The following is a 16938-nucleotide window of genomic DNA, read 5'->3' as shown; positions in this document are numbered from 1 at the left end:
CTGGTCTCTACTCCTCCCGTTGTGGGGTCTGAGACGCCGACGGCTCCCACCATTAGCTCTGACAAATTGAAAACCCTAGTCATTGGCGACTCCATTACCCACAGTATTAGACTTAAAACTAATCATCCAGCGATCATACACTGTTTACCAGGGGGCAGGGCTACCGACGTTAAGGCTAATCTAAAGACGGTGCTGGCTAAAGCTAAAACTGGCGAGTGTAGAGAGTATAGAGATATTGTTATCCACGTCGGCACCAACGATGTTAGGATGAAACAGTCAGAGGTCACCAAGCGCAACATAGCTTCAGCGTGTAAATCAGCTAGAAAGATCTGTCGGCATCGATTAATTGTCTCTGGCCCCCTCCCAGTTAGGGGGAGTGATGAGCTCTACAGCAGAGTCTCACAACTCAATCGCTGGTTGAAAACTGTTTTCTGCCCCTCCCAAAAGATAGAATTTGTAGATAATTGGCCCTCTTTCTGGGACTCACCCACAAACAGGACCAAGCCTGGCCTGTTGCGGAGTGACGGACTCCATCCTAGCTGGAGGGGTGCTCTCATCTTATCTACGAACATAGACAGGGCTCTAACTCCTCTAGCTCCACAATGAAATAGGGTGCAGGCCAGGCAGCAGGCTGTTAGCCAGCCTGCCAGCTTAGTGGAGTCTGCCACTAGCACAGTCAGCGTAGTCAGCTCAGCTTTCCCCATTGAGACCGTGTCTGTGCCTCGATCTAGGTTGGGCAAAATAAAAAATGGCGGTGTTCGCTTTAGCAATCTCACTAGTATAAAGACCTCCTCCATTCCTGCCATTATTGAAAGAGATTGTGATACCTCACATCTCAAAATTGGGTTACTTAATGTTAGATCCCTCACTTCCAAGGCAGTTATAGTCAATGAACTAATCACTGATAATAATCTTGATGTGATTGGCCTGACTGAAACATGGCTTAAGCCTGATGAATTTACTGTGTTAAATGAGGCCTCACCCCCTGGTTACACTAGTAACCATACCCCCCGTGCATCCGGCAAAGGCGGAGGTGTTGCTAACATTTACGATAGCAAATTTCAATTTACAAAAAAAAAAACAATGACGTTTTTGTCTTTTGAGCTTCTAGTCATGAAATCTATGCAGCCTACTCACTCACCTTTTATAACTACTGTTTACAGGCCTCCTGGGCCATATGCAGTGTTCCTCACTGAGTTCCCTGAATTCCTATCGGATCTTGTAGTCATAGCAGATAATATTCAAATTTTTGGTGACTTTAACATTCACATGGAAAAGTCCACAGACCCACTCCAAAAGGCTTTCGGAGCCATCATCAACTCAGTGGGTTTTGTCCAGCATGTCTCTGGACCTACTCACTGCCACAGTCATACTCTGGACCTAGTTTTGTCCCATGGAATAAATGTTGTGGATCTTAATGTTTTTCCTCATAATCCTGGACTATCGGACCACCATTTTATTACGTTTGCAATTGCAACAAATAATCTCCTCAGACCCCAACCAAGGAGTATTAAAAGTCGTGCTATAAATTCTCAGACAACCCAAAGATTCCTTGATGCCCTTCCAGACTGCCTCTGCCTACCCAAGAACGTCAGAGGACAAAAATCAGTTAACCACCTAACCGAGGAACTCAATTTAATCTTGCGCAATACCCTAGATGCAGTTGCACCCCTAAAAACTAAAAACATCTGTCATAAGAAACTAGCTCCCTGGTATACAGAAAATACACGAGCTCTGAAGCAAGCTTCCAGAAAATTGGAACGGAAATGGCGCCACACCAAACTGGAAGTCTTCCGACTAGCTTGGAAAGACAGTACCGTGCAGTATCGAAGAGCCCTCACTGCTGCTCGATCATCCTATTTTTCCAACTTAATTGAGGAAAATAAGAACAATCCGAAATTTCTTTTTGATACTGTCGCAAAGCTAACTAAAAAGCAGCCTTCGCAAATGGAGGATGGCTTTCACTTCAGCAGTAATAAATTTATGAACTTCTTTGAGGAAAAGATCATGATCATTAGAAAGCAAATTACAGACTCCTCTTTAAATCTGGGTATTCCTCCAAAGCTCCATTGTCCTGAGTCTACACAACTCTGCCAGGACCTAGGATCAAGGGAGATACTAAAGTGTTTAGTACTATATCTCTTGACACAATGATGAAAATAATCATGGCCTCCAAACCCTCAAGCTGCATACTGGACCCTATTCCAACTAAACTACTGAAAGAGCTGCTTCCTGTGCTTGGCCCTCCTATGTTGAACATAATAAACGGCTCTCTATCCACCGGATGTGTACCAAGCTCACTAAAAGTGGCAGTAATAAAGCCTCTCTTGAAAAAGCCGAATCTTGATCCAGAAATTATAAAAAACTATCGGCCTATATTGAATCTTCCATTCCTCTCAAAAATTTTAGAAAAAGCTGTTGCACAGCAACTCACTGCCTTCCTGAAGACAAACAATGTATACGAAACGCTTCAGTCTGGTTTTAGACCCCATCATAGCACTGAGACTGCACTTGTGAAGGTGGTAAATGACCTTTTAATGACGTCAGACCGAGGCTCTGCATCTGTCCTCGTGCTCCTAGATCTTAGTGCCGCTTTTGATACCATCGATCACCACATTCTTTTGGAGAGATTGGAAACCCAAATTGGTCTACATGGACAAGTTCTGGCCTGGTTTAGATCTTATCTGTCGGGAAAGATATCAGTTTGTCTCTGTGAATGGTTTGTCTTCTGACAAATCAATTGTAAATTTCGATGTTCCTCAAGGTTCCGTTTTAGGACCACTATTGTTTTCACTATATATTTTACCTCTTGGGGATGTCATTCGAAAACATAATGTTAAATTTCACTGCTATGCGGACGACACACAGCTGTACATTTCAATGAAACATGGTGAAGCCCCAAAATTGCCCTCGCTAGAAGCCTGTGTTTCAGACATAAAGAAGTGGATGGCTGCAAACTTTCTACTTTTAAACTCGGACAAAACAGAGATGCTTGTTCTAGGTCCCAAGAAACAAAGAGATCTTCTGTTGAATCTGACAATTAATCTGGATGGTTGTACAGTCGTCTCAAATAAAACTGTGAAGGACCTCGGCGTTACTCTGGACCCTGATCTCTCTTTTGAAGAACATAGCAAGACTGTTTCAAGGACAGCTTTTTTCCATCTACGTAACGTTGCAAAAATCAGAAATTTTCTGTCCAAAAATGACGCAGAAAAATGTATCCATGCTTTTGTTACTTCTAGGCTGGACTAATGCAATGCTCTACTTTCCGGCTACCCGGATAAAGCACTAAATAAACTTCAGTTAGTGCTAAATACGGCTGCTAGAATCCTGACAAGAACCAAAAAATTTGATCATATTACTCCAGTGCTAGCCTCCCTACACTGGCTTCCTGTTAAGGCAAGGGCTGATTTCAAGGTTTTACTGCTAACCTACAAAGCATTACATGGGCTTGCTCCTACCTATCTTTCCGATTTGGTCCTGCCGTACATACCTACACGTACGCTACGGTCACAAGACGCAGGCCTCCTAATTGTCCCTAGAATTTCTAAGCAAACGGCTGGAGGTAGGGCTTTCTCCTATAGAGCTCCATTTTTATGGAATGGTCTGCCTACAAATGTGAGAGACGGAGACTCAGTCTCAACCTTTAAGTCTTTACTGAAGACTTATCTCTTCAGTAGGTCCTATGATTAAGTATAGTCTGGCCCAGGAGTGTGAAGGTGAACGGAAAGGCTGGAGCAACGAACCGCCCTTGCTGTCTCTGCCTTGCCGGTTCCCCTCTTTCCACTGGGATTCTCTGCCTCTAACCCTTTTACAGGGGCTGAGTCACTGGCTTACTGGTGTTCTTCCATGCCGTCCATGGGAGGGGTGCTTCACTTGAGTGGGTTGAGTCACTGACGTGGTCTTCCTGTCTGGGTTGGTGCCCCCCCTTGGGTTGTGCCATGGCGGAGATCGTTGTGGGCTATACTCGGCCTTGTCTTAGGACGGTAAGTTGGTGGTTGGAGACATCCCTCTAGTGGTGTGGGGGCTGTGCTTTGGCAAAGTGGGTGGGGTTATATCCTGCCTGTTTGGCCCTGTCCGGGGGTATCATCGGATGGGGCCACAGTGTCTTCTGATCCCTCCTGTCTCAGCCTCCAGTATTTATGCTGCAGTAGTTTATGTGTCGGGGGGCTAGGGTCAGTCTGTTACATCTGGAGTATTTCTCTTGTCTTATCCGGTGTCCTGTGTGAATTTAAATATGCTCTCTCTAATTCTCTCTTACTCTCTTTCTGTCTTTCTCTCGGAGGACCTGAGCCCTAGGACCATGCCTCAGGACTACCTGGTATGATGACTCCTTGCTGTCCCCAGTCCACCTGGCCGTGCTGCTGCTCCAGTTTCAACTGTTCTGCCTGCGGCTATGGAACCCTGACCTGTTCACCGGACGTGCTTGTTGCACCCTCGACAACTACTATGATTATTATTATTTGACCATGCTGGTCATTTATGAACATTTTAACATTTTAACATCTTGACCATGTTCTGTTATAATATCCACCCTGCACAGCCAGAAGAGGACTGGCCACCCCTCATAGCCTGGTTCCTCTCTAGGTTTCTTCCTAGGTTTTTGGCCTTTCTAGGGAGTTTTTCCTAGGGAGTTTTTCCTAGCCACCGTGCTTCTTTCACATGCTTTGCTTGCTGTTTGGGGTTTTAGGCTGGGTTTCTGTACAGCACTTTGAGATATCAGCTGATGTACGAAGGGCTATATAAAAATAAATTTGATTTGAAATTTGATTTGATTTAGCTCGTCTGGTTAGCTGGCTTCACTATGCAGCTTGCGGCTGTATTTCTCTTTGTAGTCCGTAAAAGTTTGCAAGCCCTGCCACATCCAACGAGCGTCAAAGCTGGTGTAGTAGAATTCAATCTTAGTTCTGTATTGATGCTTTGCATGTTTGATGGTTTGTCTGAGGGCAGAGCGGGAAGCCATATCTTCAGTAGTCTTGAACCCAGAGCCAGAATGAAGCCATATCTCCACTAGTCTTGGACCCGGAACCACAGTGAAGCCATATCTCCAGTAGTCTTGGAGCCAGAGCCAGGATGATGCCATATCTCAACTAGTCTAGGACCCAGTGCCAGGATGAAACCATATCTCCACTCTGAGTTCTTCATTTGATGATGTAGTTAATGTGAATATATTATTCTTCCATTTATGTTTGACAACATGTTTCTCAACTCCCAAAAACATATGCTTTATCATTGGGTGACAAAGGGGGGAAAGATTTCCATGAAAAATTAAGTGTTTTGGCTACAGTGCTCTTTTGGCCCTTGGACAGGGCTGCTCTGCCAAAAATTGTTTTCACCTTGCTTTTCTGCATGGGGATGTGACTCCCGGAAAGTGATTACAAATGTGCAGTGTTTGGCAGCTTTCAGATCGCACAGAGTAGTGGACACTCTCAGAAACATAATTTACTCTTCTCTATACACTCCTGTCTTGTCTCCACTATAAACTCTTCTTCTCTACTCCTGTCTTCTGTACACTATAAACTCTTCTTCTCTTCTCTCCTCCTGTCTTCTGTACACTATAAACTCTTCTTCTCTACTCCTGTCTTCTGTACACTATAAACTCTTCTTCTCTTCTCTACTCCTGTCTTCTGTACACTATAAACTCTTCTTCTCTACTCCTGTCTTCTCTGCACTATAAACTCTTCTTCTCTTCTCAACCCCTAACTTCTGTACACTATAAACTCTTCTTCTCTTCCCTACTCCTGTCTTCTGTACACTATAAACGCTTCTTCTCTTCTCTACGCTTCTCTTCTTTACACAATACACTCCCTTTTTCTTTGTATGGAACTGAACTTTTTAAGGTATAGGGGGCAGTATTTTCATTTTCTGATGAAAAGCGTGCCCAGAGTAAACTGCCTAATACTCGGGCCCAGAGTCAAATATTTGCATATTATTAGTAGATTTGGATAGAAAACACTCTGAAGTTTCTAAAACTGTTTGAATGATGTCTATGAGTATAACAGAACTCATATAGCAGGCAAAAACCTGAGAAAAATCCAACCAGGAAGTGGGAAATCTGAGAATTGTAGTTCTTCTTTTGAATCCCTATCGAAACTACAGTGTCTGTGGGGTCACGTTGCACTTACTAAGGCTTCCATTGGCTGTCAACAGCCTTTAGAAACGTGTTTCATCCTTCTCCTGTTACTGGGCAGAAAATAGGAGCTCAGTCAAAGAGTGGACTGCCTGGGACCAGTGAGTTGTTTAATGCGCAGGCACATTTGGCGCACCGCTCCTTCTTTTTCCTCTGTAATAAATACGCCATTGTCCGGTTGGAAAATTATCGACATTTTATGTTAAAAAGACCCTAAGGATTGATTGTAAACAACGTTTGACATGTTTCTACGAACGGTAATGGAACTATTTGACTTTTCGTGTCTGGATTTACGCTCGCGCGTTATGCCTTTGGATAGTGATCTGAACGCACAAACAAAACAGAGGTATTTGGACATAAATATGGAGTATTTCGAACAAAAAAACATTTATTGTGGAAGTAGGAGTCCTGGGAGTGCATTCTGACAAAGATCAGCAACGATTAGAGAATATTTATAATACTAATTCTGAGTTTAGTTGACCCCAGAACTTGGCGGGTATCTGTATAGCTTGCTTTGATGGCTGAGCTATGTACTCAGAATATTGAAAAATGTGCTTTCTCCATAAAGCTATTTTAAAATCGGACACAGCGGTTGCATTAAGGAGAAGTATATCTATAATTCTTTCAATAACTGTTGTAAATTTTATCAACGTATTTTTGTAAATTGATCTGCTCATTCACAGGAAGTTTTGGTGGGAATACATTTTCTGAACATCACGCACCAATGTACAATGGGGTTTTTGGATATAAATATGAACTTTATCGAGCAAAACATACATGTATTGTGTAACATGAAGTCCTATGAGTGCCATCTGATGAAGATCATCAAAGGTTAGTGAATATTCTAGCTGTATTTTTGGTTTTTGTGATGCATGTCCTTGCTTGGAAAATGGCTGTGGTTTTTCTTGTAAAGTTTATGTCCTAACATAATCTAATTTTATGCTTTCGCCGTAGAGCCTTTCTGAAATCGGACAATGTGGTTAGATTAACGAGAAGTTTATCTTTAAAATGGTGTAAAATAGTTAATTGTTTGAGAAAATGAAATTATGAGATTTTTGCTGTTTTGTATTTCGCGCCATGCTATTTCACTGGCTGTTGAATAGTGTCCCACCTAGCCCATATAAGTTAAACATTTGCACACCTGAAGTAAGGAGCCCTATTAGGTTCTGTCCCCAGCCTGGGTCTTACCTCCTCTGGGCAGAGAGTCATTGAACAGTCCCTCTGTGGCCTCACAGGTGCTGCCGTCCCCTCCACACACCCGACAGCGGTCCTCCTTGGCGTCTGAGCTCAGGATGTTGTCACAGCCTACGTGCTGAGAGAGGAGACATGGTACCATGTTATATTACATCAAGTACAACTTACAGTATACCATAATAATACTGTTTAATAATACCATAATAATATCATAGTAATAAAGACAAGTGCTAAAGAAATGACTTTATGTCTGTGGAAGCTGCATGGAGCAGCAGTTTTACGTAAATTAAAATGCTGACTCATGATTTGATAGTACCTGGGTACTACCAACAGTACAATTACAGTAGGATGAGAAGGTCAGACTGACATATAGCCAGTCTCTTTAGAGAGTTACAGTAAAGTAAGTATTTCAGCATTTTATAGACTCTGTTTTAACATAATTGAGACTCTATAATGTGATGGGGGAATTATGGGTGTCAACTTAAAAACACGAGAGAAAAAGACATTCTCACAGACATCCCTCACAATCACTCTTTGCCTCTTTCTCTGTCACTCTGTCTGTCTCTGTTTCTGTATGATATGTCAGATTAAATAATAAAGACAAACACAAATGTCAAGTTCAATAGCCATGTTCAAGTATTGTACATGTCCCTACATACAGGGTCCGGGGAGCAGCCCAGCTAGTTGATTACCTATCAACTAGACTCCGTAACATCATCCTTTTCAATAGAAAGTGCAAACATAACAGTATAACATTACGTTTTTAACACTCAAGTCATAACAAATGAAAATGAATTACATTTTCTTTTTACTTCAGTTGTCGTCTTCCTCTTTTCTTTAAACTATTGTTTTTATGTAACAGAGGACAGGTTAACACAGTCACTTCCTTACAGCGCAAGCCTGTCCGGTGGCTTCCACAGCCGAACCACCTGTGAGTAAGTATGGGCTCTGACAGGGGTAGGTCAAGGGTCACGAGCTGGAGAGCCTGGTGAGGTAGAAGCCTCACCCTCAGTTGGCTCGTGTCTCAATTCTGCACCCCTTGGATCTAGGCCTGGACTGTGATCCAGCTCATCTAGGTGAGTGTATGGTGTGTTCTGGTTTGTCTGCTCTGCTAAGCGCAGATCCACCTGACTCCAACGATAGAGGGAGCCATCGACATCCACCAGGTAAGAATGTGGTGCAACTCAGAGTGGTCTCCCGGCAGTGGTTTCATCCTTGTCGTTTCACCTCCAGTTCTGGTAGGTCTCAAGCAGTCCGGTCGTAGAAGCACTTAGCGAGCTGCTTTCTGTGACGCAGTTTGTCCGTGACGCCAACCATGACGCAGAGCTCAAGTAGCTTGTTGGCTACAGGGATGGTAGTCTTCAGACATCGGGACAGAAGGCGTTCTTTCCAGGGGTCATTTCCGTCACGCAAGGCCCTACATAACAGGTTTCTATCAGGGGTCGTTGCTATCATGCAAGGCCCTGCGTAACAGGTTTCTATCAGGGGTCGTTGCTATCATGCAAGGCCCTGCGTAACAGGTTTATATCAGTGGTCGTTGCTGTCACGCAAGGCCCTGCGTAACAGGTTTCTATCAGGGGTCATTGCTGTCATGCAAGGCCCTGTGTAACAGGTTTCTTGCAATCTTGACAGCTGACTCTGTCTTGCCATTTGCCTTTGGGTGCCTTGAAGAGGAGATCACGTGGTCAAACTCCCATTCTGAGGCGAAACACTTGAACTGTGCAGTGAATTGTGGGCCATTGTCTGTGATGACCTTGACAGGCTGACCTCGCCTTGCAAACTGCTTTATGACCGTCTTTATGACCGTCTCTGCAAACAAGTCAGGGAGCAGTTCAATTTTCCAAAAGTCAGAGTAGTGATCAACGATGAGAAGTCCTTTCGCTTGTGGCTGAATAAGTCCATGCCGATGATTTGCCAGGCCCTTGTGGGCCATCTGACATCATGGTTTCCTTTTGCTGTTCATGAGCGTACTCGCTGCATGTGGTACAGCTGCTGACAAAGTCTTTCATTTCTGCTTGCATGTTTGACCAGTATAATGTTTTGCGTGCCTGGCGGTAGCACCTCCAATGTGACTGGAGTGCATGCGGTAAACATCTCTGGATGTGGTGATATGGAGATAATGACCTTCTGATCTCTGAACAAGATGCCATTTTGCACGCTGATCTCGTCTCGAAAGGTCCATTATTCTCTCGCTGTGAAAGGTGTCTCCTCCTTCAGTATGGCCAACCTGTGAGAACCATGGACTTCAGTGACTGCAGGTGTTCGGGCTTGTCAGTGTGTTGTCTGATCTGGGCTAGGCGGTGATCTGTGATGTTCAAGTAGTCTGCCTGATTGATCTGTTGAACATCTTGTTGTTCCTGCTGTAGCAAACAGATGGCATGTCACTGATAGGCAGTGCCTCTGCTTGTACATTGTGCTGTTGCCCTGCTCAGTGTGTCGCTGATGTACATCTCTGGTCCCGGCTTGTAGATGACCTTCAGGCTGTAATTTTGCAGAGTCAGGAGCATGCTTTGAAGCATCTTGGGCTCGTTGAGGAGAGGTTTACTGAATATGGCAATGGTTTGTGGTCAGTTTCAGCTGTGACCATATAAGTAGTGATGGAAGCACTGGCAGGAGAATAGACAATGCTGAGGCACTCTTTCTCAATTTGTGCATAGTTTCGTTTGGTGGGGCTGAGCACTCTCGAGGCAAATGCAACGGGCTGGCCTTCCTGCCTAAGGCAGCATCCAAGTCCACTTTGCCTGGAGTCGCTCTGGATTGTGACAGGCTTCATAACGTCGTAGTAGCGCAACACAGGCATGGATGAAGCCAGAGATTTAATCTCCTGCACTGTGGCCTCGTGTTTGGATAGCCAGTGCCATGGTGTGTCTTAGTCCAGCAGCCGGCGCAGAGGCTCACAGACTGCTGATAGGTGTGCCGATGAGACGCTGCACTCCTTTTGCATCAGACGGGTTTGGCGTGTTGAGGATCGCTCTGACTTTGTCTGGGTCCGGCTTCAGGCCTATGGCTGAGAGAATGTGGCCATGGAAGTGGACGTCTTTCACCTTGAGCTGCAGCTTCTTCAGGCCAAGGCGCAGCTTAACTGATCGGCAATGCTCCATCAGTGCCAGGAACATCACATCGTGGTTGCGTACTGCTTCTTTGTCTGTGTCACCGCAACCTACAATCAGGACATCATCAGCAATAGGTTCAATGTCCTTGAGCCCAGCCAGTAACTCGTGCTGCTTGTGTTGGTCTACCTCAGGCGCCTCGGAGACACCAAAGGGGAGCTTGGGTCAAAGTTTCCGACCACAAGGGGTTCAGAAGGTAGTCATGAAGCTGCTTTCTTCATCCAACTTACATTGCAGGAATGCATCTCGGGCATTCACCAAGGTGAAAACCCTGGCCTTGGGAAGCTTGTAGAGGACATCCTCCAGTGTCGGCATGATATAGTGGGAACGTTTCAGTTCTTGGTTCAGATGCTTTGGGTCGATGCAGACTCTCAGCTTCTCTGGCTTTTTTACTATGACCATATTGCTGATCCAGTCAGTTGGTTCAGTCACAGACGTCATGTGGCCATCGGCCTCATACTTGTCCAGCTAGGCCTTTACAGCCGCTTTCATTGCAATGGGCACATTACGAGAAGCACACTAGACTGGAGTGACACTGTCATCCAATTCAAAATGTACCTCTCAAGGTACTGATTCAACAGGTCTGTTGAATACATTGTCATATCTTCTGAGTAGTTGTTTTTTGGAGGGGGGGGGTCCATGTTGGACATGCTCCACAAACAGGTCATTTGGTACGGTGAACTGCATTAGTTCCAGGCGTTCACATGTATAGCCTCAGAGGAGAGGATGTTGACCAGCTTTTCACGATCTCAAACTCCAGCTTGTATTTGTGTCCCCGATTAACACATTCAGTTTCAAAGATGCCCATAAAGCTCATTAGCTCTCCTGAGTACAACTTTAGTCTAGTATCGCTGGGCAAGAGATGTTTGTCAGGTGCCAGATTGATTTTGTCTTTGTAGCTCATTACGTTGCACGTAGCACCGGAATCCAGTTGACTTTGTTGCAGCTTATTGTGTTATCGTAGCGTCACAAACAATTTCTTCCCTCTTGAGTGTACAATCCCAATGGATTCATACATGTAAATGACACTTTCACTGTTCTGAACAATGAGAGACATCATCAACACAGTGAATCTTGCCCTCACTCACCCTTCTTTTGCTTTGAGACACACTTTTGCAAAGTGATTATTAGTTCCACAAGCTCTGCATGGTTTTCCATAGGCAGGGCAGTGGTCTTTGCGTCTTGCGTGTGCATTTCCACAGTATTTTCATGCTATGGGGCTATCTGTGTTCGCCATTCGTGGTGAATTACTCTGCCTTGATTGGTTTTGTCTGAATGTTTGCCTGGCAACAGTGTGAACAGTCTCAGCCTCAGTGTGTGGGGTTTCCATTTATATTGCTCTCATTCTCATGTCAGTGATGACTTTGGCAGGGCGGCACATTTCAATGGCATTTACTAGAGGTCGACTGATTATGATTTTTCAACGCCGATACCAATACCGATTATTGGAGGACCAAAAAAAGCCGATATTTAGATATATATTTATAATAATGACAATTACAACAATACTGAAAGAACAATGAACACTTTTATTTTAACTTAATATAATACATCAATAAAATCAATTTAGTCTCAAATAAATAATGAAACATGTCCAATTTGGTTTAAATAATGCAAAAACAAAGTGTTGTAGAAGAAAGTAAAAGTGCAATATGTGCCATGTAAAAAATCTAACACTTAAGTTCCTTGCTCAGAACATGAGAACATATGAAAGCTGGTGGTTCCTTTTAACATGAGTCTTCAATATTCCCAGGTAAGAAGTTTTAGGTTGCAGTTATTATAGGACTATTTCTCTCTATACCATTTGTATTTCATATACCTTTGACTATTGGATGTTCTAATAGGTACTTTAGTATTGCCAGCCTAATCTCGGGAGTTGATAGGCTTGAAGTCATAAACATTCTTGAAGCATTGCGAAGAGCTGCTGGCAAACGCAGGAAAGTGCTGTTTGAATGAATGCTTACGAGCCTGGTGCTGCCTACCACCGCTCAGTCAGACTGCGCTATGAAATCATAGACTTAATTATGGTATAATAACAAACAGAAATACGAGCCTTAGGTCATTAATATGGTCAAATCCGGAAAGTATCATTTCGAAAACAAAACGTTTATTCTTTCAGTGAAATACGGAACCGTTCCGTATTCTATCTAACGGGTGGCATCCATAAGTCTAAATATTGCTGTTACATTGCACAAACTTCAATGTTATGTCATAATTATGTAAAATTCTGGCAAATTAGTTCGCAACGAGCCAGGCGGCCCAAACTGTTGCATATACCCTGACTCTGCGTGCAATGAACGCGAGAGAAGTGACACAATTTGCCTAGTTAATTTTGCTTGCTAACATGAATTTCTTTAACTAAATATGCAGGTTTAAAAAAATGTACTTCTGTGTATTGATTTTAAGAAAGGCATTGATGTTTATGGTCAGGTACATTCGTGCAACGATTGTGCTTTTTTCGCAAATGCGCTTTTGTTAAATCATCCCCCGTTTAGCGAAGTTGGCTGTCTTTGTTAGGAAGAAATGGTCTTCACACAGTTTGCAACGAGCCAGGCATCCCAAACTGCTGCATATACCCTGACTCTGTTGCACAGAATGCAAGACACAATTTCCCTAGTTAAAAGAAATTCATGTTAGCAGGCAATATTAACTAAATATGCAGGTTTAAAAATATATACTTGTGTATTGATTTTAAGAAAGGCGTTGATGTTTATGGTTAGGTACACATTGGTTCAACGACAGTGCTTTTTTCGCGAATGGGCTTGAAAAATCACCCGTTTGGCTAGGTAGGCTGTGATTCAATGATAAATTAACAGGCACCGCATCGATTATATGCAACGCAGGACAAGCTAGTTAAACTAGTAATATCATCAATACCATGTGTAGTTAACTAGTGATTATGTTAAGATTGATTTTTTTTTATAAGATGAGTTTAATGCTAGCTAGCACCTTACCTTGGTTCCTTGCTGCACTCGCATAACAGGTAGTCAGCCTGCCATGCAGGCTCCTCGTGGAGCGCAATGTAATCGGCCATAATCGGTGTCCAAAAATGACGATTACCGATTGTTATGAAAACTTGAAATCGGCCCTAATTAATCGGCCATTTCGATTAATCGGTCGACCTCTAGCATTTACTAATGTTAAGCTTCTCTCTCTTATTTGTGTCCTCATTTGCAATTCCCAGTACTATTTTGTCACGAATCAGTTCACCTTTCAATCCCCCATATTCACAAGTAGTGGATCTTTCTCTCAAACGGGTTACAAAGTTGTGTACTGACTCACCCTCTTCCTGTTTACAGCTTCCAAAAACGAATTCCCCAATGCATCCAGTATGGCCTTTGCATCACCCTGTTGTTGTGTTGCGTGGGTGTCACGTCCTGACCAGTAAAGGGGGTTATTTGTTATTGTAGTTTGGTCAGGGTGTGGCAGGGGGTGTTTGTTTTATGTGTTTCGGGGTTTTTGGTTTATGTTCTATGTTTGTATATTTCTATGTTTGTTCTAGTGTGTCTATTTCTATGTTTAAGTTTCTTGGGTTGACCTTCAATTGGAGGCAGCTGTTCCTCGTTGCCTCTAATTGAAGGTCCTATTTAGTAGGGGTGTTTTTTCCTGTGTTTTGTGGGTGGTTGTTTCCTGTTTTGTGTATGTTGCACCTGATGGGACTGTTTACGGTCGTTTTGTTGTTTGTTTGATTTTGAGTTAAATAAAAGTAAATATGAGCACATCACACGCCGCGCCTTGGTCCCCATTAGACGACCCACGTTACAGAACCACCCACCATGACTGGATCAAGTGGCGTGCCCGGGCAGAGATGGACACCTGGTCTGTATTGGAGTGGATGGAGAGGAGAAACTGGACTTGGGGGCAAGTTATTGAACGATATCGGAGCCTACCAGGGAAGAACAAGAGGCAGCCCCTCCAAAGAATGGGGTAGTTTGGCTGGGCCAGGGGTAAGCCCTGAGCAAACTCCCCGTGCTTATTGTGTCGAGCATGTGCCTGCTTCTCACACTCTCTCTCCGGTAAGCCTCCACAGTCCAGTACGTCCTGCTCCTCGCAATAGCCCTGAGGTGCGTGTTACTAGGCTGGCGCCTCCTAAGCCAACTCCACGCACCAGGCATTTAGTGCGCCTGCCCAGTCCAGTACATCCTGTTGCTGCTCCTCGCACTAGCCATGTGGTGCGTGTTACGGTTCTGGCGCCTCCAAAGCCAGTCCCACGCACCAGGCCTTTAGTGCGCCTGCCCAGTCCAGTACATCCTGTTGCTGCTCCTCGCACTAGCCATGTGGTGCGTGTTACGGTTCTGGCGCCTCCAAAGCCAGCCCCACGCACCAGGCCTTTAGTGCGCCTGCCCAGTCCAGTACATCCTGTTGCTGCTCCTCGCACTAGCCATGTGGTGCGTGTTACGGTTCTGGCGCCTCCAAAGCCAGCCCCACGCATCAGGCCTTTAGTGCGCCTGCCCAGTCCAGTACGTCCTGTTCCTGCTCCTCGCACCAGCCCTGTGGTGTGTGTCACTAGTCTGGCGCCTCCAAAGCCAGTCCCACGCATCAGGCCTTCAGTGCACAGTCCCCATCTAGAGCTTCCGGTGACAGTGCCCCGTCTAGAGCTTCCGGCGACAGTGCCCCGTCTAGAGCTTCCGGCGACGGCCCACAGTCCGGAACCGACAGAGACGGCCCACAGTCTGGAACCGACAGAGACGGCCCACAGTCCGGAACCGACAGAGTCGCCCGCCAGTCCTGCGCAGCCAGAGTCGCCCGCCAGTCCTGCGCAGCCAGAGTCGCCCGCCAGTCGGGCACAGCCAGAGTCGCCCGCCAGTCCGGCGCAGCCAGAGTCGCCCCTCAGCCCAGAGCCTTCAGCGGTGGGCTACAGTCCTGAGTCTTCAGCAGGGGTGGACAGGTTAGAGTGGGGATTAAGCCCGGAGCCAGAGCCTCCTCCGTGGGGGGAGGTTTGGGAAGGGGGGGTGTAGCACAGGAACCGTCCCTTCCCACCCTCCCTTCCCTCCCTTTATTTGGGGTTAATTTTGTGTTTTTTGTTTGAGGTGCATACGGGGTCTGCACCTTTGGGGGGGGGGGGGGGGGGGGGGTACTGTCATGTCCTGACCAGTAAAGGGGGTTATTTGTTATTGTAGTTTGGTCAGGGCGTGGCAGGGGGTGTTTGTTTTATGTGTTTTGGGTTTTTGGTTTATGTTCTATGTTTGTATATTTCTATGTTTGTTCTAGTGTGTCTATTTCTATCTTTAAGTTTCTTGGGTTGACCTTCAATTGGAGGCAGCTGTTCCTCGTTGCCTCTAATTGAAGGTCCTATTTAGTAGGGGTGTTTTTTCCTGTGTATAACAAACGTAGTGGTTTTCGAGCTGATACCAAGTTTCTGTATGATATGTTAGATTAAATAATAAATACAGAGACAAATGTCAAGTTCAATAGCCATGTTCAAGTATTGTACAAGTCCCTACATACAGGGTCCGGGGAGCAGCCCAGCTAGTTGATTACCTATCAGCTAGACTCAACTAGAGTTTTATTTGTCACATGCGCCAAATACAACAGGTGCATGTACAACAGTGAAATGCTTACTTACAAGCCCTTAACCAACAATGCAGTTTTAAGAAAAATAAGTGTTAAGTAAAAAATAGATAAGAAAAAATAAAAATAATAAATAATTAAATTAGAAGCAGTAAAATAACAGGATCGAGGCTATCAGGGGGTACCAGTACAGATTCAATGTGCGGGGGCACCAGTTAGTTGAGGTAATTGAGGTAATATGTAGATGTACTGTAGGTAGAGTTAAAGTGACTATGCATAGATAATAAACAGAGAGTAGCAGCAGCATAACGGGGGGGGTAAAAACAAAGGAGGGGGGGGGGTGACAATGCAAATAGTCTGAGTAGCCATTTGATTTGCTGTTCAGGAGACTTATGGCTTGGGGGTAGAAGCTGTTAAGAAGCCTTTTGGACCTAGACTTGGCGCTCTGGTACCACGTGCGGTAGCAGAGAGAACAGTCTATAACTAGGGTGGCTGGAGTCTTTGACAATTTTTAGGGCCTTCCTCTGATTTCTCTGCTCTATCTGTTCTCTCTCTCTTCTTAATCTCTCCATTTCTCTGCTCCATCCCTATCACATTTTTCTTTCTTTCAATTACTCATTGTTCTCTCTCCCCCTCTGTCTTTCTCCCAACACGTGTGTAGGCCTATACACATTATATTGAGCATTTCTGAGCAGCCTCCAAGCAGACAGTGTTCCAGAGGTTTATCACACCATGTCAGATACTCCATAAGACCAACTGCTGCTGAAATAAAAATACACCTTGGACTGTGACTAGGAATAAATGTGTCCCAGTGCTCTGCAGGAAGAAACCTCCAACACACACACACAGGCATAGACACACACACACACACAAACACAAAAACCCTAACTCATTGTTCTGTACAGTGTACACACACGGAACAAAGACAACATTAGGTCCCAGATCTCAGTAATAAACAGCGATTTTCAGATTACTCCTATCTCTCTCTCTCTC

General features: G+C 44.7%; 1 protein-coding gene across 1 annotated transcript in view; it reads right to left on the bottom strand.

Moving 5' to 3' along the window:
• LOC106568319 (A disintegrin and metalloproteinase with thrombospondin motifs 6) overlaps nt 1-16938 on the bottom strand; it is a 200988-nt gene that overhangs the window by 46204 nt on the left and 137846 nt on the right. The window contains exon 17 of the mRNA XM_045692499.2: nt 7319-7442. Within this exon, the coding sequence (XP_045548455.1) occupies nt 7319-7442 (124 nt within the window). The remainder of the gene's footprint in view (nt 1-7318; nt 7443-16938) is intronic.

The sequence above is a fragment of the Salmo salar genome, chromosome 13, assembly GCF_965601325.2.
Source record: "Salmo salar chromosome 13, fSalSal1, whole genome shotgun sequence".
NCBI lineage: Eukaryota > Metazoa > Chordata > Actinopteri > Salmoniformes > Salmonidae > Salmo > Salmo salar.
This window is presented reverse-complemented; position numbering and strand designations above follow the sequence as displayed.